The sequence below is a fragment of the Callospermophilus lateralis genome, chromosome 6, assembly GCF_048772815.1.
Source record: "Callospermophilus lateralis isolate mCalLat2 chromosome 6, mCalLat2.hap1, whole genome shotgun sequence".
Taxonomy (NCBI): Eukaryota; Metazoa; Chordata; class Mammalia; order Rodentia; family Sciuridae; genus Callospermophilus; species Callospermophilus lateralis.
In genome coordinates, this window is record NC_135310.1 from 53409138 (window position 1) to 53423739 (window position 14602).

At 38.9% G+C, this 14602-nt stretch overlaps 1 protein-coding gene across 3 annotated transcripts in view; it reads left to right on the plus strand.

Annotated features, from left to right (window-relative positions):
- The first annotated feature begins 2837 nt into the window (after positions 1-2837).
- Positions 2838-14602, plus strand: part of Lama4 (laminin subunit alpha 4) — a 134506-nt gene continuing 122741 nt past the window's right edge. For 2 of the 3 annotated variants that reach the window (XM_076858335.2, XM_076858336.2), the window contains exons 1-2: positions 2838-2972; positions 3172-3454. In XM_076858335.2, coding sequence (XP_076714450.2) covers positions 3269-3454 — 186 coding nt within the window. In that variant the 5' untranslated portion in view covers positions 2838-2972; positions 3172-3268. Of the gene's footprint in view, positions 2973-3032; positions 3455-14602 lie in introns of those variants that run through there. The other variant, XM_076858337.2, reaches the window with a different exon arrangement.

Below are 14602 nucleotides of genomic sequence, written 5' to 3' on the forward strand. Positions count from 1 at the left end.
CAAGAATAAAATCCTCCTACCCTCAGGCCTTTGGTGGTCTGGGGGTGGGCCTTTGATAAGGAGATAACTCCCTTTGTTCTGCTACCTTCAACTTGTGGTAAAAGACTCATCCATGACCTCTCCTTGCCTGTCTGTCCCATCACTCTATGATCCAGGACAGCCTCATTGAATGGTTGATAAATGGAGAAGCCCAATAGCAGTCAGAAATGGGAACGGCTATTCTCAGCAAATGGGAGGTTACTCAAGCCACAGGTAAATAAACATGGTTGCTTATTTTAGAAATAGTGTGTTCTTCTTTAAGTCTTGAAGATATTATGTAATTCAAGAGTTATTACGTGAGCAGTCAATGTTAGTATAGTATTTGCTTCAAAAATAGTAATAGTGCCTACAGAAAGACAAGGAAAAATTGGGGAAAGAATATATTTAATCAAAAATAAGATCCCAGATGAATATACTACTATCCTCACAGCTCAGGCTTTCTTTCAGAACTAGGACACTCCCTGCTGGGCAGGAAGAAGAGCTCTTAGGTCAAATTAAAAACTGATTAATTGACAGCTAATGATGAAGAGGATATAATCCTTCAGAAAACAAATATGGACAGATACTGCAGTGATCAAAAAAAAATATATATATATATATAATTAATATTATTATTATTATTTAATTTTTTAAAGGAAGATAGAACAGGATAATTGAGAATTATTATTTCTCCTCAGAGTCTGGTCATCTTGTCACCCAGTATAAAACTCTCAAAGAAAGAACCAAACCAAGCATATATTTTTAAGTACTTTCACTTAATTTAGTAGGTTAAGCTGTTTATGTGGAAGATGACCACAATTTAGTGTAATGGTTCCTTTCATTACTATTTTTATGTTTTCAAATGAAAACATTACAAAAACTCTGGAATCTATGAGAACTCATTTTGTTTTGTCAGGCTTTGGCAATTTTGTATTATACATTTTATAATTTAAAATCAGGGTCCTTACTGTTAACAAGCAAGGCTTCCTGCCCCATGTGTACAGGGCACCTATCTGCTATATCACACCAATAAGCTTTAAGGAATGTGGGCCGACAAGAAAAGAGGACACACAGTTAAATGTGTCTCCCAGATCAGTTGGTGGTGAAGGAACTTAAGCAGCCAGGGTAAAGGGATATAAAGGGCTAAGTGGTTGTAATGGGAGTCTTGCTGGGAGAGTCCATACCCCCTCCACAGTTCCAGGTGAATTTGTGCATAACTCCTGTTCATCTCACAACTGTTGACAGCACCCCTCACTTCTAATCCAAGTCCACTGGACCTGTTCTCATTCCTTAGCAATACTCCTTAGAGAGTTTTGGTTCCACTTGCCTCTCAAGGACAGCTTAGATTAAGTCCTACAGTTCTGTTTCTGAATCCTGAAAAAGCTTGAACAGTTTTTAGGAACAGGGAAGTTGATATTTTATGTCTCAGATTCATTACCATGAGACTTAACCTAGACCATAGTACCATTTACCCACTGCCAAATAAGAAAACCTGCTTCTTGGGATTATTATTAAGATAAAATTAAAGGAGATAATTTATATGAATTTTGGCATGGAAGAGTCACTCAAAAAGTGGGAGAATTTAATTCTCTTGCCTCTTAACTTTTTTTTTTTTTTTTTTTTTTTTTTTTTTTTTTTTTGTGAGTTTCAGTGTAATATAGACATAAAGGGGAGCTTTAGACCAGGAGGCCCTGATTCAAATTTCAACTCAGCTTTCTAGCAGCTGGGTGGCCTAGAGAAAATGTCCTAGTCTCTCTGAACCTCTCTTTTTTCTTCTATAAAAAGGAAATAATAGACCTCTTTGCAAGAATGCTATGAAGTCTACAAATCATATATACCAAATATCCGGCATATGTTAAGTACAGAATACATGATTGTTCTGTTTATCCTTAGACAAAATACCTTGCTCTATGAAATGAAGCTAATGATTAGGTTTCATAAAGATGCTTTATTGCATGACTATCTGTGATTTCAGATCCCTAGAATCTTACCTGGATGTTATTTTATGGTTGTCTCATCTGGAATTTTTAAGCCACTTTTGGGTCTTGTGGGAATATTTAAAGCTTCGTCTTGAAGGCAATGTAAACAAAGACACCTATCAACTGCAGGCCACTGACCCACCCACAGGGGCACCCTGGAATAATTATAGCCCAAAGTCTTGGAAAGGTTACATGACGCAGACAGATGTAGTAGGCATGAGATTACAGGCCAAGAGGAAGAGGTCGGGTTTGTGGGCAGTATATTTGACAAGCTCATACACTACAAGCCTTGTTCCGGGTCCCTTACAAAGCACCTCTTTAGGATGAAAACAAGATGTTCTTTGTAAATAAAAGTTCATGCATTTGAGTAATGAAGTCATTTTCCAGTGCTGCAGCAAAAGATATTCTTCTCCCAAGCCCTCTGGGTGAAGACTGTTAGGAAGAAGCAGGGTGGTGGGCAAGACTCAAGACAAGATACTAGCACAAAGCATAGCAGTCCATCTCTAGAAAATGAGAAACCTTGCTCAAGAAAGTGGGCACCCTGCCCCTCTGTCTCCTAGGATCATCTACCACTGGCTCCCACCCCTGGAATCCTTTTTCCACCCACTTTCCTGCAAACTAGCTGAGGCCACATAAAAGATCTATATAAATATAGATAAGACATCTGGCACCTGGACTAAATAAATAAGAGATGTGAGGAAGCACTGCAAATTCTGAATATTCATCTGGAGCCCTTGGAGGGGCTCCAAACTGAGAGGGGAGGGGAGGCCACAAGGAGAGGCTGGACCTCAGTGTCTGAAAAGCCAGCTTGGAGTGGGAGGGACTGGAAGTGGAAGGTGAAAGGGAGTGGTGAGAATGAGTGTGGGAAGGAAGCCAGAAGAGCGAGCGCAGTCCTCCGTCCTGGCCGCCGTGCACGCTGGCGGGTGGCACCCCCAGTCCCGTCTTTTGATGCTGGGCTTTAAGCTCCGTCCATCTGTAGGTTCTTGAACCAAAACCTCCTCCGGGGCGCCTGTAGGGGGGGTGTGGGGAGAGACCGAGTGAGACAGAGTGAGGGAGGAAAAGAAGGGAGAAGAGAGGGAGAAAGAAAAACTCTCGCTAACTTTCTCACTCTCCCTTTTTGCCCCCCTCCAAATTTGCTGATTGGGCTGCCTGGCGTCCCAACATCTGGACTCAGAGAAGGTAAATTACCACACAGCAGCGCACCCCGTGGGGACCGAAGAAGACCAACAGTTCCAGAGTCCCGCAAAGCGCTGTTGGATGTCCGCGGGGAGATGGCTTTGAGCTCAGCCTGGTGCTCAGTCCTGTCTCTGTGGCTCCTCTGGGGTGTTGCCTGTTCCAGCGCAGCGTCGGGGGACGACAACGCCTTTCCTTTTGACTTCGAAGGGAGCTCAGTGGTCGGCAGGCCCGAGACGAGTGAGCCCCGCGTGGCTCCAGGACGCCTGCCTCCTGCTGCTGAGGTACAGTGTCCCTGCCATTGTCACCCTGCTGGGGCACCTGCGCCCCGCAGTGTCTCTCTCTCTCTCTCTCTCTCTCTCTCTCTCTCTCTCTCTCTCTCTCTCTCTCTCTCTCTCTCTCTCCTTCCCTTCTCTTTCCCTCTCCTACTGCCTAGACTAGAACAGTTCAGAAACTTGAAATAGAGAGTTCCACTTTGTAAATTGGGTTTGGCTGTTATGAGTTACAAGTTGAGGCTTTGGAACATGTCTATTCAAACTCACAAAAGTGCATGTGTCCTTCATACTCTGAGTGGGTCTGTTACACTCATCTGGACTGTAGCAACACATCAGTGATTTTATTAATTGTTATTATTATTAATGCTTTTTTTTTTTATGTCCCAGTAGTCATTTTTGTCAAGCCACAGTTCTTAATGTATGTGCCCCGTCACTGCCTTCTTGCTCTTCTGCTCTTGGGATAAGAGGAACATAACTTTTTTCCCCTCGGGAAGTAACTTTTTGACTAAAATTAAACAAAAAGTCTGTACAGAGAGGAGTGAAGGGTTAAGTGGAAGGTAATGAGCCTTCAAAGAAGTTGTTAGGAAACTGCAGAGCAGATACTTAAATAGAAATAAACCATTATATTCTAGAAGCAAGACTAAATCAAGTCTCATCCCTGAAGTTAAAATGATCAATATATTCCATTGGTAATATGCTGTTTATTCAAATTATAGTTGCTGCTTGAATACCTTACAATAGTTTTTAAGTTGAAAACATAACCAAAGCATGGAAATTTGGTGAAAGAGAATGACTCCAGAGTAAATGATTTAAGAATCCCCTGAGCTCAGACAGACAACAGTATGTCCAGTGCGTGGGAGATACTAAATAGGAGGAAAATGAAGTCACCTAAGTTCATGGGAAAGGAAAGAGCAATTGGCCTAACAAAACACACACATACACACACACACACCATATCCTATATCTATGGTTACAGTAACCATTCAACTAAAATAGTTGAGTGGAGTGAAGCTATTTCTAACATCACTGAAGTCTGTACTGTTGCTCTTAATTCTACCAATTGTTAACATAACTGTAGTTATTAATTATTGATTTTAAAAAAAGATGCATGAAGATGATCCTTCTTCAGAGTAAGCCCTACTCACAACCCCCACCACTTAGGAGGAGAGTAGATACAGCCCTTATACCCAACTCTTGTTCTGGTGCAAAACATAACCTCCCTGAGAAGGAGAAGGACATGGCTTTTGGTCAGCTTCACTCCTAGACACTTGGGAGAGGCTAGACCAGGAGAGACTCCACACAATGCGACAACATTGCTTCTCTACAGTCTTGGAATTAATCCTGGTGAAGCTTTATCTTCACCTGTTGCTTTGAGCATGGAAAGTCCCTGAGTGAAACGCTTGACTAGGATTGGCAGATAGAACACAACATGCCCAATTAAATTTGAATTCCAGATAAACAATGGATAAATTCAGGGTCATGTCCCAAATATTGCACAGGACATATGTATACTAAAATGTTTTCACTGTTTATGTGAAATTCAAATTTATCTAGGACTCTTGTGTGTTTCTTAATAAATCTAATATAACTTTTTGTAACACTCATTCCATAAAATATTAAGACAATAATTATTTTGAGTATTAGAGTACCTTAAAATTAATGTTGGACAGGGGTGTAATTCAGTGGTAGAGTGCTTGCCTAGCATGCATGAGGCCCTGGGTTCAACCAAAAATAATTAATTAATTAAATGTTGAGACTCAGCAATTTCATAATGCTCATGTGTTCCACAAAATAATAAATAGGAAAGTAGTCCAACAAATTGTTTTAGATTTCAGGCTGTTGGACTGATGGTCCCAAGTTTAAATTTCAAACTCCTTGACCTTGGGCAAATTATAGTTGCTCAAAATGCATATCAAGAAACTGATTGAGGCTTAGAGAAATTATTGATATCTACTTTATATCTCATATTTATTATAATGAAGTTATATAAAATATAGACAGAATGCTTAGCTGCTAAGAGTTATTATAAAAATACATAGATGATTTGATTAAATGAAATCCTTGTTTGGGAATATTTCTTAGAACTTTATTTTTATGGTACTATTTTTTAATACTATTTATTAATATTATGTGTATGTAATATATAATGTCTTCCTTTGTTGTATCCTTCCAATTAGAAAGAATGTCCCATAGTATGTTAAATACTTAACATTATCAGAGTCTAGAAGGTTCAAAATGCCAATTGAGGCCTTTGGTTTAAGCAAAAAAAACAAAAAAAAGATATTAGTCATTCCCAGAAGGTCAAAGTATATGGTGTAGAAAGGGTGGGATCGAAGTAATTATGTTCCCAGTGCATAGTTTCACATAATGCCTCGGGTTAGCCTGTGGTCCCAAGGCGATTCTTGGCGCCCCACCATTAGGTTTCCCATGCTCTTTATAGCCAGTAAGCAGATCTTAAACCAAATACATTTTGGAGACTTAATGACATGTCATAACCACTTCACTGGATTGCATCAGGGGATTGTGTGTGTGTGTGTGTGTGTGTGTGTGTGTGTGTGTATGTGTGTGGAGAGAGAGAGAGAGAGAGAGAGAGAGAGAGAGAGAACATGGACACATTATTCAAGGAAGAACTTCAAAATTCAGATGGGAAGGTATTCTAAAAATGCATTCTCTTTATTTGAATTGAATTTTTATGAATGGTTATTCCTCAAATCTCCTTCAAAGGGAAGAAAGAAAATAACTAAAGGGAGCATGGAGCCATGGGAGGTGCTTGTGCTTGGCTGAAAGCCTTCCTGAGCTCCTTCCCAGCACCTCCACAGTGGGGCCGTGTCTGCTCCATCCCTGGGTGCTTGGCCCAAGTCAGGAACTCTGGCACACTGTGGCGCTCACTGTGAGTTGGGGAGCAAATGTATGAAAACTGCACAGGTTGAAGGGTGGAGAGTTCTGGCTGACCAAGAAGAGAAAGCCCCCCCCCCTTTTTTTTAATAGACCAAGCTTCCCCCAGGATGGAAAGAATCTTAAAAAAGGCACACTCATAGGTAACTCTGTACTAGTTGTGGGGGGGATTTTTCCAAATTCTTCTTTAAAAGAAATTCACTGAATCATTGTTGATGAATTTATGGTGAAAGCAGTAATTTTCTGTAGATGAGGGTGGGCAAAGGGGAGACTAGGTAGTTCCTAAAAGAATATTCAATATTGTAATATTTCACATTGTTTTAAAATGTCTATTCTTTTTGTCCTGCACATGGAAGCAAGTAAAACTATACAGAATTCTCCTTAATCAATATAGAAATGCAAAAGAATTTGAGGGGCTCCAGAAACAGAGATGAAACCATCCCTCAAGGAGATTACGGGAGTATTCTTGGGAAGAGTGAGATTCTTGTCAATCAAAAAGAAGCAGGAGTTAAACAAGGTTAGGAACACTGGGTTAGAGGCTGACATTCTGGAACTGGAAAAGAAGCCACACAGAGACACTGAGAAATAGAGACAATGAGGACCAGGTGCTGTTCCTGGTTTTGATAAATAATGAAAAGGGAAGCACTTAACAATTGTTAATCCAAGAGGGGAAAAACAGGATCTTATCTCCTAGTAACTTGACTGGATTTTGCTGTTGTCATTTTTGTTGTGTTAACTTCCTTCCAAAAAAAAAAAAAAAAATCATTGCTCCATGAGTCCTGTGTCTACCCAGCCCTAGACAAATGAGGAGCTTACTTAAAAGACGCTCTATCAAGGAGACTAATTCCAAAGGACTTTCCCTCTCAATTCTTTTCATTGTTGATATGTGATCCCATTCCAGAACACATTGTTAGGCACCCTGCCATTAAAGGATTGCAGAAGATTTATTAAAAGACAGTTATGTCTCTTTCACTACCTGCTTTTCTTTTTCTTATCTTGGCCCTTTACTTTGTAAAAGATCTCATAAGACTACTGTAAGACCTCCAGTCACTAGACAAGACCATCATCCTGTACGGCTATTCCAAAAATTTAGTTAGGTAAATTGAATTCCCTACATATAAACATTATTTCATTCACTTAATTATTCACACAAAAAGCACATTTGGAGTTTACCATGAAGAGCAAGAAAATAGGCACCAGCAGGGATAAAAAGAAATCAGGGTCTCTCTCATTACTCTCAAAGGGTAAGCAATCCAAGAGAGGAAAATATATGCAAAGCAGAATGAGCTCATGTTCTATGGCAGAGGCTACTAGCAAGTGCTGTAGAGGTAATATAGACAGAGTGTTATTCCTGAGCTACTCAAGTAGGTCACAATAATCTATTCATCAAACACCAAAGAAGCTTTTAAGAAACTTATTTTAGAAGAGTTGAAATATCATAGTGGTGGGATAGCTAACACTCATTGAATACTTGCCACATGCCAGACATTTGTCCAAAACTTTCCACAGTTATTCCCTTGTACCTTCCTGAAAAAATCAGTGGGAGTATCTTTATCTCATTACACACTGGGAAACAGAGACATAGTGCAGATGTCTAGGCCCTGTGCTTAGTAAGTAGCACAATGAGGAAGAAGTTTATAAAAGCAGTTGACTGTACAGAAATATGTAGGAGAAGATGATTCAGTAAGTAGAAGTATCTGTGAGGATAATTTTAGTAAAATTAAAATTTTAAATTTTTAAAAAATTTTCTAAAATAAATAGAAAATGCCATTCAGACAACATTTATGCAGTGCTTGCTAGAAGAGTAGCAAAAGCTGTAAAAAGTTAGTTGAGAACTACCAAAGATTTGAGATAGCTCCCCTTCCTGACTAGTCTAATAGCTATTTATTTTTATTTGTTCATTTGTCTGTTTATTTATGTATTTATTTTGTAGTGCTGGAGATTGAACCCAGGGCCTCACATGCTAAGCTAGTACTCTATCACCAACCTACATTTCCAGTTCATAGCTAATTTTTAAACTACTCATTAAAAAAAAAAAAAAAAAAAACCTGACAGTTGTTGATGCTATGTCCCATGAACATAGGTGTAGGAGATAACTGATGTTTGGAGGTGGTAAGTACCTTGCCCAAGCTTCAGGATTCCATTCTCTTTCCCAATACACCACAGTGTCTCCTTGGCTCCTTTTTAAGTACAGCATCACCCTGCATCCTATTTTCCCTTTTAAACTTATGTCTTCCCCATGATGTTAAGGTCCTCATCAGCAGTTCTTTATTTAGGGCAATAGGTAAAGGACTCGAAAGAGCACTACCTATAGGAATACAAGATCTGTCTTATAGACTTTATTATTTAAAATACTAGAAAATAAAGAATCTTGTTCCCTATAATTCCAGAGTTCCCTGATTTAATCAGAGGGTTTTTTAACACATAAAGACATTTATAATGTAAGTTTTATGATTTTCACGATTGTTCAGTATACTGTTCAGTGGCACAAAGTACATTGATATTATGCACACTACCACCATCCATCTTTAGAATTTTTTCATGTTTCCAAGCTAAAACTCATTAAATAATAACTCCATATTTAGCCCTCCCCTTCCTGTCTCTGGTACCATTCTGCTTTCTGCCTACTCAAGGTACTTATTATAGAAAGAATCACAGAGTATTTGTCCTTTTGTGTTGGCTTATTTTACTTAGAATAAGGTCTTCAAACTCATACATATTGTAACTTGTGTCAGAATTTCATTTTTCAGAGCTGTTGTTTATCCATTCATCCATCATTGGATATTTGGATTATTTCTATCTTTTGATTGTTGTGAATAATGCAGCTATGAATTTTGGTGTACAAATATCTGTTTGAGCCTTACTTCAGTGATTTTGGGATATATTCAGAAATGAAATTGCTGGATCCTATAGTACAAAGGAATTTTTTAAATTCAGATACCTACAGATGCCAGGCCAAAAAAAAAAAAAAATAACTTGGTGGAACTAGCTCAGTGAAAGAAATACATCCAAAGAGTAAGGAACCCCTGAGTCACAGGATATAGAGGAGTAGCCACCTCTCAGTATTGCCAGATTTTCTTGGTTTGCTTTTTGTTTTGGGGGGTGGGGTTTGCCCCAAGAGAAGACAGAATTTGGAATCCTAAGTGAAACTGCTGAGTCAATTTTTAAAAAAAAAAATACCCTGTAGGCTTAGTGTATCTAAAGATCAGATTCAACCTGAAGGCTATTTATTTGCAGTCTCTGTTTTGCAGTATTTGGAATTCACCTTTCATCAGAGGCAGATCATGGGCTTGTGACCAGATGAATGTGGTCAGATGCATGCATCCAGCTCCAGGACTTTCTAGCCAGTTGACTTTAGGCAAATTAGTTCATCTTTTAAAGGCTCAGTTCTTTTGATTGTAAAGTAAATAGAAATGTATTTGCATTGCAAGATTGTCATGAAATTTAAAAATGAAATAGCATATAAACTGCCTGACACAAAGTTAGCCCTTAGTTCTCTCCTCTGTCCCTCCTTCCACTCCCTCTTTCCTTCACTCTTTTTATCTATCCACAGGTAAAGCTATGTAATATCTTGTTAAAGTATATTGCTATATAAATCTTTGTTTATGCTCCAAATGTGGTTGCATTCAACTTTTGCTTACAATTTTGCTGGTTATGCAACCCTGGAGAAGAATGCAACTACCGTTCAGCTTTTATAATCGTTCTCTTTAATGACTCTTTAAACAATCTTTCCCCAGAAATATAGGATGATCTGTACAGTTGGGAGAAATGAATGGATTTGTCTAAATCCCTAGAAAAGCTAAACAACCAAACAAACAAAAACCCCAACACCATTGATATGACAAAGACAAAAACCTTTCTTTTCTTTTTATACAAATCCTCAACTCTGACATATCATAATTTTATATGGTAAACAATTACCCAAACACTCCCCTATTTTATGGTTTTTCCCTGCTTTAGTAACCATATAAATATGATGGCCACACATAATTTTGAAACATTTGATTGGTTAGAAACTATTAAATTCAGATTTCCAGTATATGCTTTGAGTTTCAGGATTTGGCATTTTCAAACAGCTATTTTTCTAAAATAAGTAAATCTGCTAGTTCACTGAGATATAGTGACCATGTCGCCAAATATTTAAATATCTACTCCTGTATTTGCAAAAGAGCAGCATTCTCTATTCAACTGTTTTTCTTTTTCACTCCTGGTGTAGTAAAGTTAAATTCTGGGAAATGGTTTACTAAAGGGAAGTTTAACCACAGATGTTTGTAATTCCAACTAAAGTTTCCCATCAAAGTCTTAATGAAATTCAGCTGCCAGCAGTTCACTCTGAATCTGAGTCTTTTTATCCCGAGAAAGTTGGGGGAAACAACATTCCCAGTCTGAATGGTAGTGGGCAAATTTCCATACTCAAACCCAAATTTTCTGCATAAGAGAAAAATACATAAGGAAACAAATTCACCTTTAAAATCTAGGGAAGAGACAGATACAAAATGACTCTCTTTTCACTTTTAGGACTTTCTTAGTTTTTATGTTGTGTTTGGGTGACTACTAGAGATCTTGTGTTTACTTAAATGTAATGAAGGATCTACATTTATGACTTCATGAGAACTGGTAAGTTGGAGAAATCCCATAACATTAACAGCTGCATTAATACAAGTCTCTTAAAGATTAGAATAGTAATAATGCGGAAGCCTATAGCTAAAAGGGCCCCTAAGCATGGTGCAAACTTTGTATATGAATATTTATTTTGCAATTAGGCTCTCCATTAGCAGGAGTGGCATGATTGTGTTAAAGGCAACCAGAGATTCTAGGGATAAGGAATGACTTCAGTAAAACCTGCCTTGAGGACATGACTACTTCACGGAATATTGCTGTCTGTAAATGCATTGCAACATGACATCTTGAGCTAAGCAGCACTATAAAGCCAAATGTCAGCTCAAAGTACTACATAATATAGACACCCACCATAGACAAGAGGATTGTCTAGTGATTCTCAGACCCAGGGGTGCTAGGCCTATAGAAAAATCTGATAATAGATAAATCAAAATGGCTGCAGAATGGTCAAAAATAGAGCAAAAATCCTTTCCTAAGCTTGTGATCACAGCATAGCACCACAGCACAAATTTCAGGTCTCAGGCTTAAAATTGCTGGCAAGCCTGTTCTTCCATAGCAAGTTAGTCTACAGTGCCTTTTGACTTTCATGACCTGTTTCCCCTTGAAGAACAGTGATACAATTGGACAAGCTGAGCATGCCCTAAGTACCACCTCTCTTCCTGTTGATCTGCCTGAGGCCTGGGAGCAGCAGGCTGTTTTCTGTCATGCCCCAGGTCACAGGCAAGGTGTTAAATCCCAGCTATTTGAAGACAGAGTCCGAATGTCTGGACATAGGTCGCTGTTTCATTGTAGTACACGAATAATTGCCTCATTCCATTGTGTTCCCTGAATATTGTTGTCTGTCATGATCGATGCCAATAGACACTCAAAACTCTACACAGAAGAGGCAAGCTCAGAAACCTGTACCACACCAGGGAGACCTGGCTGAGGGTGTTTGAAGCCTGTTTGAGAGTTAATGGAAAGTTATTATCGGATGCATAATTCTTGAACCATGAAATCAAAGGAATTGCAGAATGTTAGATATAGAAAGGAGGTTTAGATATTTAATTCTCTCATTTTTCAGAGGAAGAAACTGAATTGGGGACAGAGAGGAGGTTGGGAAACTCAGGAACAGCAGAACAAGGAACAGCGTCTTCTTACTCTGGCCTTAGAATCTTTCCAGTTGTTTCAATGGACTTAATCATCCTTAGCATTAGAAAAGAGGTTATTACATGAATATATTTTGAGAGATTTTAAAGAAAAATAATTTACCTCTACTATATTATTATTCACTTTACTCTTTGTTTTTTCTATCTGTCCTTATGTTAGATTGTCAGTAGGAGATTCTCCACAGAATTGAGTAGAGCTGGACTTGAGTCTGGAACTAATTCTTCTGGTTCTTGACTCCATCACTAATAAAAAAAAATCATATTCTAGACCAAGGGACCTGGAAAGACCTTTCTTCTTCAGTGGCCTCAGTTTCTTTAGCAAGAAAGAAAGAAAAGAAAAGTTTATTTCTAGCAACAAAATTCTAACAAAGTAGATTAAAATGTGCAGGAGGGAAAGGGAAGCAGGTTTAAGGAGCAGAATCACATAGTCAAAACCATTGTCCCAGCCAGAACCCCAAGATTTACAAGCCTGAGGGAAGCACAGGACACTGAAAGGGTTGAAGGGGTCAGAACAGACATTTTGTGGGGTACTTTTTCCTGTTTCCTACCATTTCAGAGTGTGGCAGTTGAAGATGATCTGCAGGACAGAGCATGGGTCTAGCAGGAGACATAAGTCCTTCCAAGGTGACAAACTGAGGTGGCTCCCCAGACAGTATTAGTTGCGTACACCAACATGCATACAGGTGCATCCTAGTGTGCCCAGCCAATGTCAGTGGTCTCCCATAGTGGGATTCCTGAGTACCACCACCTACCCTATATATATCCTTCCAAATGACCCTAAACTGAAGCTCCATTACACAAAGACAGCAAGGTATAACAATGGAAGAGAACACAGATATGGAAACATGTGTTACTACCTAATAGTTAAATGTCAAATGGTAGGAGGGTTCAGAGAAGAATTTTCACTCAGTGAGAAAGTAAGAACAAGCAAGCAAAAGATTGTTGATTTATTATAAACATCAAATGAAATCACCATTTATATTATACACCATACATTTGTCCATGGGGTCTTAATGATGCTTTAAAGACATTTAAAAGCTTGCTCTAGACTAGGCAGAACACGACATTTGGAAGCAAACATGTTCAAGAAATTCTCTGGAAGGTGGGGGACTTGCCCTGGTGTATGAATGCCCTGATTATTGGTGGTTATGGGGAAGTGAGTCTAAAAAGTTGCTACTCAAAGTGTGGTCCATAAATAGCAGCATCAGTATCATCTGAACACGTATTAGGAATGCAGAACCTAAGGATGAGAATCTGAATTTTTACCATATCCCAGGCTGTTCATGAGTATATTAAAATATAAGAAATTCTGAACTCTAAAAGGCAGCTGGGCTCGAATTTTTAATGGACTTAGGGGAAATTGTGAATCCAGAAATGGAAAGCTCTTTTGATATACGGGAGGGGGGGGGGAACCAAAAATATTAAGCCAAATCTCGGCCAAGTGAAATTCACAGTCTCACTCAGATACTAGACCTCAGTCCTAAAAAGGCACCCTTTAGAATTATAAATAAATAAATAAATAAAAATCTCAAAGCAAACTGCTGCTTCAGGACAGGCATCCGGATGAGTTGAAGATGTAATGCTCTTCTTGAAGCCATGGTCCACACTAGCAGGAGCCTAGAAAATGTGTTTTAAGAATAGACATGAAATGACATAGAGGGTTTCTGTTCCCACCTGACCCTTCCTGACATCTGAAGTGGAACTGTTGGAAAACGTCCTTGAGGGAAAGGAGGGGAGAGAAGGGGAGGGAAAGAATTTATGTGTGAAATCTGCTGGGAAATAGGGTGTTGATGAGACTCTAGGAAATGGTTGTATTGTGATGTTTTTCTTGGAAACAAGGGAGTCATCCTGAGTCAGGATAATGAGGCTCCACGGAGTGAGGAACACAATCTGTGTCCTAGACTGGAAAGATAATGTTATAAGACATGTAAGACCTGGTTTCCCCAAAGCGAAAATTGCCAAGGCCATTCCTCATGTGAGTATTTTGCTAGAGGAACTGGGGTGTGCATTTGAGTCAGGGTGTGTATTTCCTTCTGTATCAAACAGTATCCCATCCTCCCTGCAGGCTCCAGGCTCCTTGGTGAAGTCTTATCTCTAAGAGATTACTATTTTATTGTGGCCTTAAAGGACAGTGATGCTTCAACCCAGACAGCTAACTGGCTGATTTCTATTATCCTTTTACCTTTAATTATTAAACATTTGGTTAGCATCTCTTGTGTCTTGGTGGTGTTTTAAGTAATTTATGTGTATTAGTAATTCATTTATTCCTCATAACTACCTTATTAAAAATCATTCATATTACCCCATCTTACAGACAAGGAAACTGAGTCATATAGCAGTTGAGTAACTTACTTTAAGCCAGTTCAATCTTGCTCCAAGGTTTAACCTGCTCTCTATAATGCCTCTAACATCTGCTTCTAAATCTTAGCAATAGCTCAGCTAATGATGGTCCCCAGTAGCATTCAGGAATGCTGCATTGGGCTTGGCAATTGAT